At 37.9% G+C, this 21,323-nt stretch overlaps 1 protein-coding gene across 2 annotated transcripts in view; it reads right to left on the reverse strand.

The window, feature by feature from the left end:
- reln (reelin) overlaps nucleotides 1-21,323 on the reverse strand; it is a 238,129-nt gene that overhangs the window by 110,700 nt on the left and 106,106 nt on the right. For both annotated transcript variants that reach the window (XM_051656669.1, XM_051656668.1), the window contains exons 4-11: nucleotides 17,925-17,995; nucleotides 9,938-9,970; nucleotides 9,728-9,806; nucleotides 9,478-9,574; nucleotides 9,309-9,360; nucleotides 9,059-9,155; nucleotides 8,582-8,822; nucleotides 7,188-7,333 (exon numbers count right to left, since the gene is read on the reverse strand). In XM_051656669.1, coding sequence (XP_051512629.1) covers nucleotides 7,188-7,333; nucleotides 8,582-8,822; nucleotides 9,059-9,155; nucleotides 9,309-9,360; nucleotides 9,478-9,574; nucleotides 9,728-9,806; nucleotides 9,938-9,970; nucleotides 17,925-17,995 — 816 coding nt within the window. The remainder of the gene's footprint in view (nucleotides 1-7,187; nucleotides 7,334-8,581; nucleotides 8,823-9,058; nucleotides 9,156-9,308; nucleotides 9,361-9,477; nucleotides 9,575-9,727; nucleotides 9,807-9,937; nucleotides 9,971-17,924; nucleotides 17,996-21,323) is intronic.

Below are 21,323 nucleotides of genomic sequence, written 5' to 3' on the forward strand. Positions count from 1 at the left end.
AATTTGATCAATCAAAATCTAGGTGACCATGATTTTGACAAGTAGGATGTGTTCCTAGAACATTCAAACATAGTCCTCAATCTATCACTGATTCTAACCTTAAACAACCCAAAAACCAGAGGGAAATTATATATATATATATTTTTTTTTTTTTAATTTTTTTTTTTTTTTTTTTTTTTTTTTGAAGTCCCAACCTCGGCCCTAGCCCTAAACCTAACTATAAAATCTGATTTGTAAATATGAATGCTGTCCCAGGACCAACAATGTGAATGGTGATCTAGAAACATGTCTTACCTTCCCTATCCATGATTTCAGTGAACTCTTTGGCTAATCAAGCAGTACAGATCTCATAGACCCACCGGCATAGCATACATGAAAATCAACCTTTCCAGGGGTTTCAAAGGTTTTATGACCATCTGACTGTATTCAGTCCCAAACTGCAAAGCTTGTGCAATTGATGAGTCTACACAGTTCAGTCATGACAACTCTCAGAATATGTTTAAAGTACAGTATTAAAATGGATATGACAAGTAAGTATGTTTGGTCTTTGCGGACTACATCAGCTTACTGCAGAGCAAGTACAAAGTCTTGCAACTGCTAAACACACAAACATGCTGTGTCAAGAATATAAGACATGCTGCTGCTGCAGAATTACATACATAAGGCACACTACATCAAGCATGCAAGACATGTTGCTGCTGCATAATTAGACATACATACAATCCCCGTGAAGCAGATCTAGACATGTGGTGGTGGGGAGGAAGAATGTTTCAGAGAGGAACTCTTGTAGCGCACAGCAGTGAAACCGGCTTCCCTGTAACAAACTGAAGCAATTTAAATGCTTGCACAATTCAAGCTGATTATCTAAAAGATTACATGTTTGAAGGACCCATCACCTTGTGCTATGAAGATTTTTTAATGACTGAAATTAAAAAGTGCCATTTATTTACATGTGCTGTCTGTGATTGTTTAGCTAACAATTCACTAAAATTATGCGGATCAGGCAATGGCGCAAATGCGCCCACAAAATCGCCACTATATGCACAGTTACAATCTTACAGGCCAATTCATAGCGCCATAAAGTGCAGGATGCAGCAGACTACCTGTCACATCCACACCGGACTCCCACTCTCACTCCACACTCCGCTCTCTCTCCCAGTACTATTAATCACCCACACCTGATCCCAATTCATCTCACATCACCTCACCGCTATAAATACTCACCCCCGCCATTTCATCCTTGTCTAGTCTCTGCAAGGAAATCATAGACTCACCTGCTCATCTGACTTTCCACGTGAAGCTAAATTCTCACCATTGAATCCCGCGTCCACCATCTTCCAAAGCACTATCATCATCCTTCAACTTCCAGCATTGACAATCCATCTGTGTTCTCCCTGTGAACATCAACTCCGTGATTACCAAGCTAAGTTCACAACTCCTCGCATTACTGCCTGCTACCAAATCTGTGTTTTCAATAAAGCTCCCGCATCTGGGTTTAACCAGTCATCTGTGTCTGTGTATATCGTGACAGAAGACTAGACCACCAGCCATGAACCCGGCGGGAGCCGATCTGAGCATCTTCAATAATACCATCGACTCACTGGTGAATCAAATGAGGCAAACATTGCTTACCGCTGCAGCCAACAACATCCCGGTAACATCTCAACACGAACCAAGCGAGACGCCGGCAGCAATGGCCTCCACTACTTCCGCATCTTCCTCGATGTATCTCACCACTCCCATGGCACCTCCAGCGCCCTTCTCAGGATCAGCGGAGGACCGCAGCAGGTTCCTTTTTGCAATGTTCCTTGTCTGTGGAGATGCAGCCAGGTAGATTCACCACGGAACGATTAAAGGTGGCATATCTGATATCACTACTCACTGGATGAGCTCTGCAGTGGGCATCCACAATATGGAATCAAAATGGCCAATTTTAAGGAGGTGTTCGGATGCCCTATTGGGGACTCTCAGGTTCATGAACAGCTGTATCGTCTCCACCAAGGCAGACGACAAGTCTCTGATTACGCCCTCCAGTTTCGGACCCTGGCGACTGCCAGTGGGTGGAACGAACCAGCTCTCCTCACCACCTACTGGCAGGGACTGGAACCAGCTCTCCGGCATCAGCTCTCTGCTTACGATGACAATATGGGGCTGGAGCATTTTATCAACTCTCCATCCATGTGGCCAATCAGATGAAGTCCTGCCTGGTTGAGAGTACCACCGTGACCATTATCCACCCAGTCCAGTACCTTCTGTCCATCACCCTGGGCCTTCGGAGGAACCCATGCAGAATGGGTGTCTGAATGACAATGCCGCATTCAAGCCCGCCTCTGCCTTTACCGCGGTGCTGCCGGCCATCACATCGTTGAATGCCCAATCAGCCCTCCTAGACTCATGGTGAGTTCAGCCACCACCACTCCTACATCTACTCACCCTTGAGCACCACAGTGACTGTCTCCTCTGCAACCTTCTCCTTCACAGTCTCCACCCTCCTTGACTCCAGTGCGGCGGCCAATTTCATCTCATGGGCACTCTGCAGGCAGCTCCACCTCCATTTAACCACTTGCCCCAATGTGTACCCAATCCACTCCGTCATAGGCCAACGCTTGGGGAAGGGATTTGTTACTCATCAGACAGCTCTCATTCACCTGCGCATGGGTGCAACCCACCTCGAGGATGTCCTTCCTGGTATTGGATGGCACGACTTCCGACATCATCCTTGGCCATCCCTGGCTGGTTCAGCATTCACCTGTGTTATCTTAGACGTCAGGTGAGGTGCTGTCCTGGGGTCCAAACTGCTTTCACGAGTGTCTTATCCTCCTCCGCTGGCAGTAGAGGAACACTGTTCCCTCCAAGGGCCTAACTCCTGCCCAAGTCTTGGCAACCTCCATAGAGAGTCCCCTACACAACTGCCAGATTTGCATTCCCCAGGCCTACTCCGAGTTCCAGGATGTCTTCAACCCTCAGTTAGCCACACAACTCCCTCCTCACTGACCTTGGGAATGTGCCATCGACCTGCTTCCCGGTGCCCCACTGCCCAGTGGAAGAGACTACCCCCAGTCACTACCCAAGCAGAAGACAATGTAGGAGTATGTTTAAAAAGCCCTGTCCCAAGGGTATATATGTCCATCAGCCTCCCCTGCTGCTTCCAGCTCCTTCTTCGTGTCCAAGAAGGACAGAGGATTAAGACCCTGCATAGATTACCATGCCCTCAATATGTCTAGAGTGTGGAAGGCCTTCTTCTCCCTCCTAGGTGTGTCAGTAAGCCTCTCTTCCGGATATCACCCCCAGACCAACGGACAAACTGAACAAAAGTTTCAGGAGATTGGACACTTCTTTCGAACCTACTGCCACCACAACCAGCATGGCTGAAACCAGTACCTCCCCTGGGCCGAGTACACCCAAAGCTCCCTGCGCCAACCAGCTACCAGCCTAACTCCCTTCCAGTGTGTGCTCGGTTTACAGCCTCCCCTTTTCCCATGGTCAGGAGAACCTTCTGATGTACCTGCCATCAACCACTGGCTCTCAGAGAGTGAGAGGGTCTGGGACGCTGCTCATGTACACCTCCAAAGAGCTGTCTGATGCCATAAAGATCAGGCGGACGTTCGACGCTCCGCTCCACCAGGACAGGACAGAAGGTCTGGCTGTCCACGCAGGACATCAAACTCCATCTACCCTGCAAAAAGTGAAGTTCCCAATACATAGGTCCCTTCACTTTTTCACACCAGATAAACCCAGTCACATACCAACTCCAACTCTCCACACATTACCGTATCTCACCTACCTTTCACGTATCCCGCCTGAAGCCGTATCACTCATCTCAGTCTTCCTCATTCCCTAGGTCCAGTGGAATTGCAAGATCCTAGACTCCCAACGTCAAAGAAGTAGTTTCAAGTACCTCGTTGACTGTGAGGGGTATGGCCCAGAAGAAAGATCATGGGTGGCTCGGGACGACATCCTGGACCCGGCCCTACTAACCAGCTTCCACGCGGACCATCCCCAACGTCCCGCTCCGCATGATCGGGGCCAAACTCGACTTCGGGAGTTCCGGGCCTCTGGAGTGGCCCGTGGAGGAGGGGGTAATGTCACATCCACACCAGACTCCAACTCTCACTCCACACTCCGCTCTCTCTCCCTGGACTATTAATCACCCACACCTGATCCCAATTCATCTCACATCACCTCACCGCTATAAATACTCACCCCCGCCAGTTCATCCTTGTCTAGTCTCTGCAAGGAAATCATAGACTCACCTGCTCATCTGACTTTCCACGTGAAGCTAAACTCTCACCCTTAAATCCCGCATCCACGATCTTCCAACACACCATCATCGTCCTTCAACTTCCAGCATTGACGATCCATCTGTGTTCTCCCTGTGAACACCAACTCCATGATTACCAAGCTAAGTTCACAACTCCTCGCATTACTGCCTGCTACCAAATCTGTGTTTTCAATAAAGCTCCCGCATCTGGGTTGAACCTGTCATCTGTGTCTGTGTATATCGTGACACTACCGTGATCTGACACCCTCTGCTGGGACTGCAGATCATCACACCACTACTGAGATCCAGACACCTGAATCATCTCTGTAACATGCCGAAAGTGCGCTTGACAACACTGCACTGCACTGCACATCTGCATATATGCCAGGTTATAATGCTCTTCTCCATCATTTGATCAATATTTGATGAATACTGTTGATATGATTGATAGAAAGTGTACACAAACATCTTAAGACGCAGCACATTTTCAGCGCTGATTGTGTCTGCTTAAACTAGATTGCTGGCATATTTAGCATATTAAACACATGGATTTGGTTGCATTTATAAATGTGAATTCACATGTTTTGTTTTACATGCACATTAATTTTATATTGCACCATACTGTATACTTTCTTTGTCTCTGTTAGTATATGCTGTGCATCTGGTAGAAGAAAAAAATAAGTATAAAAAATAAATATCTCAAATGAAGCAAGCTAATTTTGGCATTTCGCTTGTAGTGTTACTAGCTACTTTTTCTAAACAGTAGCTTTCAGCTTAGCTTAACTAATTTGTGAATTTTTTTTACTTTTCTGGGGTGCCAAAAAAAATAAAAAAATAAATAAAAAAAAAACCTGGAGGCCGAGCATATCTTTGTAAACAGAATCTTCATCAATAAAATAGATACTGAAATTTTAAGTTCAGTTCAGTTCAGTTTTCGCCCATAAAAGCTATGGGGAAACATATTTTTTAACATCTTGACATTATTTTTAATCATAAAGGACAACTTGACTGTTGTTCTTTATTTAATTATTAATTTGGTTTCACTAATGAAGCAAGGGTGGTAACACCAGCAACAAATTCTCTTAAAAGATGAATTTTCTAGGATGGTGTTAATAGCATCACAAAACATACACCACTGATCTCACTAAAATCAATAAATCATACTGTATATAAATTTTTTTCAATACAAATATTACACATGAACATTAAACAATGTCACACCAATTTGAGCAGCCACTTCTTCCTCTGAAATTTGACCTTAGAAGTTCTTCACAACATTTTGTACTTTAATTTTAACACCAATGACATATCAATGGAAAAAAAATTTTTTAAGTTATTGAAATTATTAATTACTTATTTTGTTTTGCTTTTTTGCACACGTGTTAGGCTTTGCACTAATACTTGACCTGAGCAACCAAAACGTGTAAAAATAAACACATAAATAACTGTAAATGTCATATAAGTGGTGTACCAGATGAAGGGGACAAGGCTTTTTCTGGCAATTGACAAATTCTAAAAACATTTAAAAAAAAATAATAATAAAAAAAAATAATATATATATATAATGTATATATACTGTACTGCATCTGCACAGATTCAGAAGGATGCAACAGTGGACACTTTACTATCCCATAATGCCACGAAAACTGAAAAGCGACAGATTCAAAACACAGAATTAAGAAAAATGCTAGTTGGGCGGCTCTTTTTAACATTTACACCAAGAAAGTTGTCCCATGTGTTTAAATTGTACTTAACATAACTATTGTTGCTGTTGCAATGCCCACATTCCCGGATGAAGTATGTCTGGAAATGTATTCATACTACTCACCTGCATACCACACTTTATTAAAAAAATGTTTTCATCAAATGCAGTATACTCTGACAGCACGCACATTTGGACTCAGGTTTTGTCTTGTACAGCTGCAATCTCAGTCTCACCAAGACATCTACTCATAGTTTGCAATTAATGCATATACAAATGTTCTATATATAAAGTAGAGATTTCTACTCTATATACTCCCTTAACCCTTACACTGTTTTCTGGATGCTGCTTCACTGACAGGAACATTTCCAAAAGATTTGATGTTTAATTCTATGAGGACATTTTTCACCCAAAAATTCTTGACAACAGCAAAACCTTGGCACATACAACGTAAATTATCTTTAACAACACTGGTCACTCTAAGGGTGTTACTCAAAATTACTGACACAAATGTTAATTGACAAAGGGGTTTTTGATTTTGTCAATGAAGATGACATGAAAAATACACATGACGATAATGAAAGGACTTTAATTAAAACATACTGTTGACAAAAATATGGTGAGAGAAAATAATACTGCAATAAATTAATAATGTAGTAACATTTATTTATTTATTTTTAAGAAAGAAAATCTAAAAAGTACAAATTCAAATAATCTATTCATAGTATGTACTGAACACCAGTACAATGATCTTTACTAACAAGTTAAATACCTCACTCAAACACATCCAATATACAGTAAGTGACATTCATCAGCTATATCCACAACATAAATGTCCTACAACTTACATGTGCACAGCCAATGAAGCCAATAAACAGTTGAACTTGAACTACAAGTAAGTTATGCACTAGTCAGAATGCTTAACTTGAATTGTGAATATGCGTTTTTCCTAAAAACACAACACTTGTAGAGCAATATTCTAAGCTATCTAAACATGAGGAATTCACAATAAAGTAACATTTAAAAAGTAGCTAATACTTCAGTATATTTATTATTTGCTGTTATTTCAGGAGCTCAGGGTTTCAAAACTTGTCTTCTCATGTTGTTTAATCTGACATATTAAACATATTGATCTTTAATATTTTTTATCCATGTTTAAATAATTGTAAATATTTTAAACATTTTTCCAAAATGAAATGAACTGCCCGCAATGATCTTGCTTACCCACTAGGTGGACTCTCAAAGTCTTCCTCCCAGTAACTACGTCCTTCTTCACGATGGAGGTCTACATCTCGTGTGGAGGCAAAACTGTGCTCAAAACCCTCTCCGCCATGAAAATACAAGGAGTTGCCCTCTGATTGACAAGCATGCTGTTGAATGAATCAAAAACAAGTGTTACCAGTGTTTCTGTTTCTGACAATATTGCATTCTCTCCATGTTGCATGAATAAAGTGCAGCAGGTCAGGGAATTCATCCTGGTCCTTACTGATGTTCATGGTAAAGTGAACTGTCTGATAATGTGTAGCAGGGTTGTTAAATGTCTCAATCAAAGCTTTGACCTTGCGTTTTGCACATATGCTTTGACATGCATGTGCTCTGACCTTGACATATGGGCAACACTCCTTATAATTACATTTATAAGCCCTGGCTGTATAGATGAAAATACAGTGACGTCACACCACAGGCAACCACGATTTTGAGCTGCAGCTTTCAGTGTTGGATATGAGCAGTGCTGCGGTTTTAATAATCTTTTAAATATTATATAATCTAATAATGTTTGTTTATCTTAATACAATTTATTATAAAGGGATTTATTGTGAAAACATATACATAGGTTAAATTATAAACAAAAATTTAAATACGCTTTACATGCTAACCGCACTTCTAAAGCCAGAGAAATGTGACATATAAAAATGAAAACTACCATTAGACATGCATTATGAATCTTTGCTGCTTAATTTATTGATCCACATACAGAAAATAACATTTGACTTCAATTTCATCATATTCAGTATTCAAACTTAAAAACAGCCATTTTTGATTAAAGTTACTTACTGCATTCAAAGTAAATGCAAATACATATTTTAGAAGTAGTATGTATTTTTATTCACAAATACTTTTACAAACAGAATGCGCTGAGGTGGTGGAGACGGAGTCGCATTTGTCCCGTTCGATCTTAAATGGTGATAAAAGATCATCGTAACCTCATATTTAACCTCATATCTGTCACAGCTATTGCACTTTGAAAATTAAAAATAGTCGTTTGTAGGAGTTTGTGCGATTGCTCAGTGAAAAGTTTCTATGTGCCAACAGCAGCTACGGAGCAAATGCGAAACAATGATGGTGATCCATGAAATATCATCATTTAGTTTAAATAATAAGTTTGATCCTGGTGGAAATCTAAAGAAGCCCAAATTTCCCAATGTTTATTTTTATTTTTGTTATTTTTGACAAACAGCACTTTTTGGGCATTTTCGGCTCAATTTAAAAGAAATTGCCATTGAAAGCAGTTCTTTTCTGGGGTGCCAAAAGAACCTGGAAGTGTCGCAGACGAGCGTATGGTTGTAAACAGTAACTTCATCTTTAAAATGCTGTATCACAGTGTTTGATCGTGTGACCTTTACTGTAGCTCCTGGGAAGAAGAGCCAGTTGGCCGTATCCAGAGGGTCGAGGTTGTCCTCCACCAGAGGGGGCCGGTTAGCTGTGTTCACCACCAGTATGTTATCGAGCCCCCAGCAGGACTCATAACCATCGGGCCCCACAGGTGACTCTTGACTCCAGCGCAGATGCACTGCATCCCCTTTACAGCCCGGAGGCAAAGGCAAGAGATGCACCACTGTGCTGCTGTTAGTGGGAGCCCTGGAAAACCAGACCAACTACATCATCACATATACAAGCAAAACAACTTCGTTTTGAAATAAAAATAACAGCAATCAAACAAATTAAGACAAAGATGACTTTAAGGAATTGATGATGAATTGACATGAAAAACTGAATTGAATTCTGCTTTAGAATCTTCATAATGCACATTTATCAGTGGGCTGTTAAAACAATAAGAATGATAATTCAGGTTTGCATAAAGCAAGTTAACAAACCTGATCTTTTCCAGGGTGATCCAGTCATCAGAGCTGTTCACACTGCAGGAGATGATTATACTGGGATCTGAATAACTGAACCGACAGGAACCAGATCCTGAACAAGGAAAAGAAGCACACAAATGCACCTCACACGAGCAATATGAGCAAAATTCCTATTTCAAAAGCACAATTTGATGTCTGAGTTCATCAGCTTATAGGAAAATTGTATTCAGCTGTTCTGCAATCAGTGTGTGATGGTGTTACTCACCCAAAGCAAACTGCAGCATTGAGGCTGTGGACGTGTTGAGAGCCACTGTAGTCTAAAAGGGATAGAGGACAAATCTGTCATTAAGTCACCTGTAAATAGAAATTCAACTGTAGTTTCTCCCAGACATTTTTTTCCCCCCAGTTGCACCCAGTTTATAAAAGAAAATGACCATTTCTCTCTGTCCAAAGGGCTCACAAAACGTCACTGCTTTCCCATGCATCAATGCACCGCACTGCTCGCCCACCTCACAGTTACTGCAGTCTGACCTGTGAGACAGTGACACGGTTCCCAAATATAAACAGGAGAGTAACTTTCAGTATGGCTTTTATTATTTTATGTTTTAGATTAGATTAGCATATTAGATTTCCCAAGAGGTTTAACACACACAGAAAAACAAATGAACATATTGAAGAACCTACCAGATATTGATATTAAGCTCTTCTTGCGTGTTATATTCAAAATCCTCACGGAGAACAGCATGGTCACCATGAACCACAGCTTCACCCAGCAGAAAAAGACAATGTAGTGATCAGAGAAACAAGAAAGCAATACAGCAGGTACTTTGGTGAGTAAAATCACCATGTCTGGGCGCTGGCAGAGAATTGGTAAGGGTTGATGGTTTTACTCACCTAGACTTGGACGCAAAGGAGACTCTGTAGGTGCTAAAACAGAGAGGATGGAAAAATAAGATCACATAGAAAGTTGCATTGACATGTTATAATATTGACTATATGCTCTTGAAAAAATAACTTTTTATATACATTGGAAATTATGAGCCCTAAAGGACTTAATGAAGAATTTGGGCTCACAATCTTTTCTAAATATTTGCACAGGATTTTGCCAGTTCTGTCAATGTAATATCAATGCCAACTGAATATATAATGAGTACAGTATGACTTCATTCCCGCATTAAAAAAATTAAAATAATAAATAAATAAATACATTTAAAAAGCATAATAATTAGGATATTTTTACACAACTTTTTAAAAGTAATTTTGTGTTCATGGACATATTGTATATTGTATACATTTAATTAGGTGTTTGTTTTTTATTTTTATTTGTTGTTGATGTTGAATCATGTGACTTGTAATTTTTTTTAAGATTGTGTGTATTTAAATGTATTTTAATTCTAAAGAAGAGCTGAATGTTAGACATATTACTATTTAGAATCCAGTTTATGAGAACTTTCTGGGTGCATGTGCAGCCAATTTTTTATTTTTGTCAGATTAAAAACATTACAAAATTGTAGCTTCATTAACATAATTATACAAGGCAGAATAATTTGACATTTTCAGAAAGTATATATATATATATATTATTTACAAACTCTCCTTGCAAATGCAGTGAACAATGGACATTTAAACCGCTTTTACCTTAATTAATTTCCATACACAATAAGCCATACACATTTAAATGATTTGAAACAATCCATGTCTCTGTACTGGTCTCTAATTTCTTTCTAAAGTTGCTTTTGAATGTGTAAAGTTCACATGCAATTTGTATTGTGCAACATACTATACAAATAAATCTGAATTTAATTGAATGAAAAAATAATAATAATCCCCCTGGGTAGCTAAAATAAATCCAGTTAACTTGCCATTTGCATGCATAATGTTTGAATTGAAATTAATTTATTGACGTGAATTAATTTGAGTTAAATTGCATTTTATTAAATTGAATTAAACTGAGTTCAACTGAATTTGATTTTTTTTGTACTTATTTTTTTATACTTAATTTTTGTGTTTTGGAAAAAAAAAAAAAAATAGTAAAGATTTTGTTCTGTCATATTAATTAATTGTTATCCATTTTACTCTGATTTAAATGGCAAATAAATTTACTCAATAAAAAAAAAACAAAAAAAAACAAAACCATTTAGCTATTTTTTAATTTGTAGATCATGTGAAAAATTACAAAAACGTGTCAGACAAACATAAAAATAAACTTTAAACAAATATTTATACATTTAAAAAAATTATAAACACAGGCCTGTCACGATTATTAAATAATCGTCTGATCGCATTTAATTGATCTAACCGCAATTACTTGAGATATAACCGTGACATGGCCAGATTAACCTTATAGGCAAATGGGCACATGCCCAGGGGCACCACGCAATGGCATTTAAAAAATTGTGTTAGGTTCTGTCACATGGTAACTATTAGTTTTCTCAGTGCTGGCCAAGATGAGCTATATGTTTTCGGTCACTATGGAGTCCTAATCCGGCCCTGAACAATGATTACTGGGCACTTCAAATTCCAATATCATTTTAATTCCCAAATAAGGGAATTTTAAGCGAATACATAAATGCTGTCAACAGCACGTGTGTCACTTTGTTGAATATACTGTATATTTATCTGGAGAATATGAATTTATGTATGGGTATGATTATTAGTTCATCTGAAAATTCATTGCAGTTCATCACCACAGATATTGAAATTAAACAATACAAGCTATGTATTCATTACTGACGTTTAACTCTTTATTTAACATTACAGGCACTCTCTAATCTCACTGAATAGTTGAGCCTGACAGAGTGAAATCCTTCCACAAGATTTACAGCTTTTACATCTTATCTAAAGCCTCTGACACCTAACTATAATTAATCATATAAAACTTTAGACTCAAACTTTCTCCTCTGATGAAGCCTTCTTCAATATCTTCTCAACTGTACAGACATGTATAGTTAATCTGTTCTTCAACTAAACCATAATCTTCACTCAAAATATTAATCACATAACTATAAAAAAGCAAGCTCTCTTTCATTTATTGATATTACTTTAAAAACTATCATGTACAGTAGGAAAAAAAAAACGCTGTGAAATTAACTAGTGACAGTGTTTGAGGTTTGTTTAGTGTGCTATGGATGACATGTAATGGGAGTAACAGCTCTGTTATTTCTCATAGTCCTCTGTAGCATTGAACCACCAAAGACCAGCAGGACACTATCATGTTTGACTCTCCAAAGCAAATTGACCAGCATGATCAGTTATCAAACTCACACTGTTTACTAACATGTCAGACTGCATTTCCGCTGACCTCCGCCTGCACGCGCACACACACACACACACACACACACACACACACACACAGCACTTTACAGTTGAATAATCTTGCGTGCACACTGCCGGCAGAAGATCTTTGTCTCTCGTCTCATTCTCTCTCGTTCATGTCTCAAGCTCTTCCTCTTTTTGTAGTCATGCACTCATTCAGCAGACAGTCGAACTGGTCTCAGGCTTAGTTTAATCCTCCATCACTTTCTTAAGAACTTTATGTGTGCTAATGCAACCGGCTTACACTGACAGTTTAACAACTTCTAAAAGAGCCTCGCCGCAGAACATTCTCAAAGTTCTTTAATGCAAAGACGGACATTCACATGGAAGTCAGGAATGGATGTTAGTAAGGACCAGTAAAAGCATGCTTTGGGTGTCTGAGACACAGGTCATTATTTTAAAACAGTCACATCATTCACATTTAGAGCATCTCTCATCTAGAGGCCACAGTATCTGATATCATATATTTTCCCTTGTTCTGATCATCCCCCTCTCCTCTCCTCCATCCACAACCAATCGCCCCTTGTGAGTTATATTCAGCTTTCAATAATCAATCCTCAAGGATGCGGATCCAGCGTGTCCCATAAAGAGCAAATTTATGGAGCTGCTGGAAATTACAGAGTTCTCTGGTTGCCTTCCCTCATCCCAACCTGTCACAGATATCACTCTATGATATACTGGCACCATCTCCACCCCACATACTCCTTCAGTCTCCAGTAAAGTTCTTCTTCAATCTCTCTCTTGTTTAGTATTCCTTTGTGTGTTTTTCTGTTTGTACTCTGCATAAAAAAAATGCCATTTGTCATTGCATTACTGCTGTTCCTCTGGCTTCTTTCTCTTTTATACAGTTAAAGCAATATCTCATCATCAACCTTTACAACTTTCTATTATTTTTTTATTTTTTTATTTTTTTTGTGGAGCACAGATAGGTGATGTCATGCATAATGTTCACGCTGCTCTTTTCCATACAATGGAAGCATACAGTGACCAAGTGCTGTCAACCTCCAAAAAACACCATAAGAACTGTGGCTTTTTACGTTTTTACTTTAAAAAGTATATTATATACAAAAGTATCCTCCCTTCAAGTGTGGAGGCGGCACCTGAAAGCACTGATCTAAAGGCATTGGCAAGATAAACAGTCAGTTTATCAACACATATATTTTCCAATTTTAGAAAGGAGGCAGGACATTTCTGGTGTTACTGGGAAATGCTGATCTGCGAACAGTGCATGTCATAATTTGCGTGGTGTAAAACCTAATTTGCTGCTAAACTCGAACATATTTAACATATTTAAACAACTTTTGCTTCTAAACTGGGAAAATATTGCATTCGTCGACTGCACCCGTGCTAGATTTTGATGCTTTTCTTTGCAGATACTGCTTGAGTGGTTCAAGTAAACGTGCTACAAATGCACTTTCAAGGACTTGCATTCGGTGCATGGATGTATGTATGAAGCAAGTAGGGATGGGCGGATCGATCCTAAAGTATCGATATTTCCGATACTGATGTTGCATAAAAAAATATCGATCCTCACACAAAAATATCAATTCTAACATTTTATTTTATTTTTCAAACTAGGGATATTATTATTTGGTTACCATGAACGTGAACAATAAGCATAAGCTTCAAACTGAAATAAAAAGGATTAGGCTATATTAGCAAATACTTGTGCAGGATGGGGACTATTTCTTCCGCTCATCTTAACATGCATGCTGAAAGACACAAGCAGACAAGCGCTTGTGCCGTCACAAGACTTGTTCAAACAAGAGGGATCAGTGTCTTGTAGAGTAATCAGTGAAACAACTTCTGGAGTAAATTCACACTAAAATAACAACATATCTAAAGGTGACATTTCTTATGAGTTTGTGTGTAATTGTTGTTAATAAGTAATTAAAAAATAGTTAGCCATGGTTTTACTAAAGTAATATTGTAGTAACCATATTTTTGATTTTGTTTTTTGGGCTGAAATCATGGTTTTACAACAGTAATATTGTAGTAGTAACCATAGTTAATTGTGTGGTAACTATGGTTTAACTAAATCCCATGGTGAAACTATAGTTACTGTAGTGAAAACATGGTTAATTTTTGTAAAGATAAACAAAACAGAAGTCCAATAATTTTTTGTTTAGGCTCACAAAAGTAAAAAAAAGTAAAAATTAAAAAAAAAGAATGACGAATTATGACTAAAAATAATATTTTAAATTACCCATTTTATCCCAAGAAATCGCAAAAAATAAATCAATTTAATAGAAGTATCTGTATTGGTATCGGTATCGACGATATTGGACTTGAAATTATTGGTATCAGATCGAAAAGAAAATATGTGGTTTCGCCCATCCCTAGAAGCTGTCTGCTGAAAAAAAAAAAAAAACAGTTCAACAAAATTAACAAAACTGAAATACGAACACGTGTTTTACCTGTAAGTTTGACCCGTGTGGAAGTTGTGTTCGCTACTATAGCAACAGTAGGTATAGTTTATTTTTGTTTTTTAATAAAAAACTGTACACTGTATACTTCATATACTGTAGCTTAAAAGTGCCCGATAGAAAATACATTAATTGAGAATAATAAACAAAACGAATCAATTAATGTTTCTGTTTTAAATATTCTGATGGTAGTGTTGTAAATAACAACCCCCAGGCATTTTTGATCCATGAGAATGCATGCATGTTTGTTTTGACATGACAATGTGTAAATGATGACAGAATTTTCAATTTTGGGTGAACTGTTTTTTTTTTTTTTTTTTTTTATAATTATAATTATATTTATTTATCACACATTATACGTTTGCACATATACAGTGAAATTCTTTTTTTCACATATCCCAGTCAGAGTGCAGGTTACAGACATTAATAGAATATAAAAAGTGAATATTGTATTAAACATGTTATGCTGTGTCCTACATTTAGACATAATGGTCTGAAACATTATTGGCCATAAAATGTCTGTGCTGTGTCCTCTTTTACATTTATAAACCTTTTCCTCTCTCTCTCCCTCTCCCTCTCTCTCTCTGTCTCTCTCTCTCTCTCTCTCTCTCTCTCTCTCTCTCTCTCAGATCTTCTCTTGAGCTGTATTTTAATCTGCTCATGTCTCATCACTGATGGAGATTCCGCCTCTATTTCTCTGTTCCATGTCTCAAGATTGTTGCCCTGCTGGGATATTTATAATTCCTTTAACCTCTGAAATCTTTAAGCTCTTAAAACTTAAGATGTATTGCTTGAAAAAAAATCTGAATGTGTAATGCTGGAACAGCGTTCATGTCTTCGTAATTTGTTCTCACCAGCACACATGATCTAAACAGGCTGAACATTTTGGTCAGTTTCATTCCTTATATCAGTGATGGAGAGATGTTATTAGTAAGTTTAGTATTTGGCCACCAGAAAACCAAATATTTATGACATTCAATGTTCTCTTTAACACATTCCTTCTTCTCAAGCCTTCATTTTTACCTCTCTGTCTCTTTTCCTCACTCTGACACTAGCTATTTACTCTTTCTGTTGCACATATCTCTCAATCTCTGCTGCTCTGTGGGTTGTTGACTGTAACGCCACACTGATTCTTGAGACATGTCCCACAACTCGATCAGCATTAGTTTTGAAAATAGCAACATTTTCACTTTAAAATGTACAAAAATTTATAATTTCATTTTATTTTCTCTTTATTTATTGTAATTTCTTGCTTTATCAAGAGATAAAAGCAACAGTTTCTGGATTTAATTAATTAAAGCAATATTTGCAGCCGAGATATCAATTATAAAAATGCCTGGTTTCAGGGCAGGACTGGGACAAAAAATCAGTGTGGCATGGGGGGCATGGTCATGTGTCGGTCTGCGGGAGAGGGAGAGCGGTAAGGCTTGTCACCTGGGTTGTGAGTATCCTAACACCTGTCTCTAATTATAGTGATGGTGGAGGGAGACCTGAAAAGGCATGCCAGAGTGTCAGTGTGGGAGAGAGAGCAACTGGAAAGCACGACATCCACGGGCAGAGAGACTGTCTATTGTTGGAGAGTGCTTTTATCACACAGAGTGAAGTGACATTTATATTACAGATGGTTACCATCCATTGAGTGTCTACCAAGAAAATTAAAGAGATGCTGTGAAATGTTTCGTTGTCTCCTGACTCCTCCATTGCCAAGAACTCAATGTTATCACAATCAGCCCTGGAAATAATTCAGCCCAACCGGCCCACAAGCTCCCCCACGATCGTTACGCTGTGTGACCGGGACGGGGTTTGGGGTAACTATCATGAGATGTGGAGTGGTGGTGGCATAGTGGGCTAAAGCACATAACTGGTAATCAGAATGTTGCTGGTTCAATCCCCACAGCCACCACCATTATGTCCTTGATCAAGACACTTAACTCCAGGTTGCTCCAGGGGATTGTCCCTGTAATAAGTGCACTGTAAGTTGCTTTGGATAAAAGCGTCTGCCAAATGCATAAATGTAAATGTCAACTTGGTCACACAAACAATTAAGAAATTGTTTGGGATTATTAGATAATTTCCCTAATTTTAAAGTCCAATTAGCAGTTTTAGGAAGATCCGGGTACTGATTACAAATTACATGACTGCATTTGTAATCAGTAATGTCATCTTTGAAATTAAACTTTTTAAGTAATCTAATCTGATTACTTTTTGATTGCTTATTGTATGTTTTGCTGAATCTATGTGAAATCTATATAAAATCAAACAGAAACTTGCTATTTGTCAGTCACTGAGTAAGAAAATGTTTTCCTGAAAAGGTCAAACAAAAGGGAAAGACTAACACTTTGTTACCCAAAATGGAAGACAATGATAACATTGGGTATATTTTTTATTCTAAGAGAATTGTTGTTATTTAGGAATTGTGAATGGACTATTTTTTGATTGATGCATTAAGACTTGGATCTTGACTTAGAAAATTTGGATCTGTTCCTCACACAAAGTGATCACACACATAGCCTCGGAAGATCCAGAATACAGCACACAAATAGCATGGATTACTTTTATGATTATTTTTTATGTTGCTTTTCTCATGTTTAGAGCCGCAGCCCGGACGTTTTTGTGTCCCACGGCAAACACAATAAAAATGAAATGTTAAAGCAATGTGTGAATGAATTTTAAATTCTTTCATTTTCAAATAAAGCCTTGGGTGAAGTATTGAAATCCTCCAAAATTAGTTGAATACGGCATCAGAGTGACATTTAAAATACAGACCAAGGGCGACGTTTTGGGTGCAGGAAAAAGTTGCTATACGTATTGTCATGTATGTGTGTTGGAAAAGCAGAGTAGTGTATTGTTCTCTTTTATTTAATTTCTGTACCCCCTTTTCTAATTTGGAGTTTGGCATGTTTACTCAAAGTCAAAGAACATTTTCCAAACTTCTCAAATTCTACTGTGTTTGCAGTCATTGTGCATATATATTTTGTTTAGGTATATTTCATTTTTTACTAGAGTTTATTATCCAAAAATACCTCTGACAACTCTAATTTTACTCACAAAGCATCTGATCTCTCTAACAACCATCTTTTCCCTGACACTTTATGGATAGAGTTTTCATCAGTTTCTGAGGCAATAGAGATAGTCCTCACCTCCCTGCTCACAGAGCTGCTGAGCCAGAGCGTCCTTGAAGATGATCTGTCCTCGATGTGTCGCCGTGGCCCTGAGGGACAAGAGGACAGAGGGAGGGGGAGAAAGAGAGAAAGAAAGAGAAATATTACAAGCCATCAAAAGGCAGAAGAAGAGTAGAGAGATAACATGCCCATTACCTAAAAGAAGATTAAGTGCTTCCACTGAGGGTAGATTAAAGTTCTGTAGATAAGGACTGAAATCTGGCCATTAGTTTTCATTTCAGTGACTGTGATCAGAGGTCAAGAGGTGAGGAGCAGGATAAACTTTCTGAGCTATTAGGATGTGGATATGTTAAGCAGCCTTGTATTACTCCAGACTGGACTCAGTCTCGAGACCATATTTTCATGGTCTTGGTCTTGTCATGAACTCGGGAACATTTGGACTCAGTCTTGACTCGGACTCGAACAAGTAAGGACTCTGACTTTATCCTGAAACCAGTCGAGTCACTTTAAAAAATATACATATGAGTGTTTCGACTTATCTGACAAACATTTATCTGACTGATAAAAACAGCGATTATGACATTATTTCAGTTCTGACAAAACAGAGGTACTAATTACTGGACCGAAAACCTAAAAAATAAGCCGCTAAAATATAATTTGCCTCTCGATGGATATACTGTTACATCCGCTTCTACAGCGAAGAACTTAGGTGTTATATTTGATACCAATTTGTCCTTTGAAAATCAAATTTCCAATGTTTGTAGAACAGCATTCTTCCACCTCAGAAATATTGCTAAGTTATGACACATGCTCTCTGTGCTGATGCCGAAAAACTAATTCATGCATTCATGAGCTCAAGACTAGATTATTGTAATGCATTACTGGGAGGATGTCCAGCAAGATCAATAAATGAACTTCAATTGATTCAAAATGCAGCAGCCAGAGTACTGACTAGAACCAAGAAATATGATTTTATTAGCCTCATTTTATCGTTGTTACATTGGCTACCTGTTAAATTTCGTATTAATTTTAAAATTCTGTTAACTACATGCAAAGCTTTGCATGGTCTAGCTCCACAGTACTTAAGTGACCTTCTACCATGCTATATTCCATCACGCTCATTACGATCATAAAATTCTGGCTTGTTAATAGTTCCTAGAATATCAAAATCCACAAAAGGAGGTAGATCCTTTTCCTATTTGGCTTCTAAACTATGGAATAGTCTCCCTAACACTGTTCGAGACACACTCACTCAATTTAAGTCTAGACTAAAGACTCATCTATTTAGCCGGGCATACACCTAATTTATCCTTCAACTCACAATTAGGCTGCTTTAGATAGGTCTGCCGGAACCAGAAACATTTATCATGCTCTATAACTCTGCAATAAATTAAATGGCATCTACGCTAATATTATTCTATTTGTTTCCCTGTCTCAACTTCGGGATTTATATCCCGAGGTTACCAGAGCCAGCCAGATCCACCTCCGTTCCTGCTTGGTGTCAGACTCCACTGCTATGTGTCTCTGAGTTATGATGACTAAATGCAGCCGGTGCCAGCCAGACATCGCTTCAGTCTATTACGATGGACTTCAGGGGATGAACTGATGCCAACTCCAACCATAAGACATGGGATACTTCATATGCCACTGCCTGAACCTTAGACTTAGAATAGACCTCACCGAAATGACCTGCCGGTTGAACTGCGATGCACCTCACTGATCTCTGCCTGCATCACCTCAGTCTAATGATGGGCTACACTCTTGAAATGGAATACATAGACTATCAATTAATTGCCAACAAAAGGCTTCAACAGCCAACTAACAAAGGACAATGCATCTATGTGAACTTCTGCAGTTAATCCAGGATGAACTTCAAAGACATTAGTCATTAATCTTACAGTTCATACAAAATCTTTGTTTAAACACTGACCCTTAACACTTACTTAGTTTAATAATTTTAAACCATGACTTAACACACAAATAAGTAATATTGGCATTATATTCATGCTGTTTGGCCAGAGGGGAACTGGCCCCGACAGTGAGCCTGGTTTCTCCCAAGGTTATTTTTTCTCCATTGAGAGCATGTGTCTTATGGAGTTTTGTGTTCCTTGCCACAGTCACCTTTGGCTTGCTCACTGGGGTTCTAAATACAATTATTATTTAATTATTTATTTTTATACACAATTTAAAATCATATTTAATCAAACAACACAATGATCACTCTAAGACTTTATAAATATTACAGTTTCTTTTTCTGTAAATGCATGATTTTCTGTAAAGCTGCTTTGAAGCGATGTGTGTTGTGAAAAGTGCTACACAAATAAAAATGACTTGACGTGTCATTTCTATCAGCTGGGTAGAATCAGAACTAGTGATGCTCGATTCAAGAATGAATCACTCTTTTGAGTCTATTCTTAAAGTAAATTGGCCAAAAACTGTAAAAAACTGTTCTCTATTCATTGCACAGTTTCTTGCTTTTTTAGCACAAGAACATGTTTGGTCTTTTAGAAATGCTTCAGCCATTAGTTACATGAATGCCACACATACTGAAGAAAATGTAAAAATACTTATCTCAGTGTCATCAGAATTGAATGTTGTTGTGAGAGTTGTTTTTGCAACAACAACAAAAAAAAAAGAAAAAAAAAGAAAAAAAAAAAAAAGCTGAGGCTGAAGCTGGTAATATTTATTGCCATGCTAAGCCACATAGGCACCTTGCACCTTTAATTTGAGTTTTTCACTGACATATTGACAACACTAACATGTAATTGATGTGAAATTTATTTCATTTTTATTCTCGACTGGTAATATTGTTTAACCAACATAAGCTTAAGCAAATAATATATGAGGTATATTTGATATATAAGTCAAGAGTTAATATATGTTTAAACTTTAACTATACATTTAACACATTCATTAAGAGACAAGACTCAGACTCTCCCTCTTCTGGTCTCGGTCTTGACTGTTTGAAGGGAGGGGGCATATTGTTTGTTTACTTTGGCATCGTTATGTGAGTCAATCTTTTTCTTAAAGGAGAGAAAGGGGTGGGAGAGTTAAGGGGTTCGCTGTGTTGACGTACCAAATGTATCACTTTAGTTTCACTATAGTATCACTTTTTAGTCTGATGAGTAGAACTGGTCCAAAACTTTGTTTTATTTAGTTTCTCATAGATGGAATTACTTCTATTCATGTTTTATTGAATCCTTTCTCTTGATGAAGTTTTACATTGATAAAAGTAACCTAACACTAAAACTTTGTTATCATTGTTTTTAAGATGAATTTAGAATTTTTGTGAATCTCTGTGTCATGAAAAGTATACTTGATAGCACTTTATTTTACAGTACTTTTCTACATTTATGTACTATATAATAACAACAACTACAGTAATTACTAGGTACTAACCCTAAACCTAACCCCAAC

Source organism: Myxocyprinus asiaticus, chromosome 26 (genome assembly GCF_019703515.2).
Source record: "Myxocyprinus asiaticus isolate MX2 ecotype Aquarium Trade chromosome 26, UBuf_Myxa_2, whole genome shotgun sequence".
In the NCBI taxonomy this organism is placed as follows: Eukaryota; Metazoa; Chordata; class Actinopteri; order Cypriniformes; family Catostomidae; genus Myxocyprinus; species Myxocyprinus asiaticus.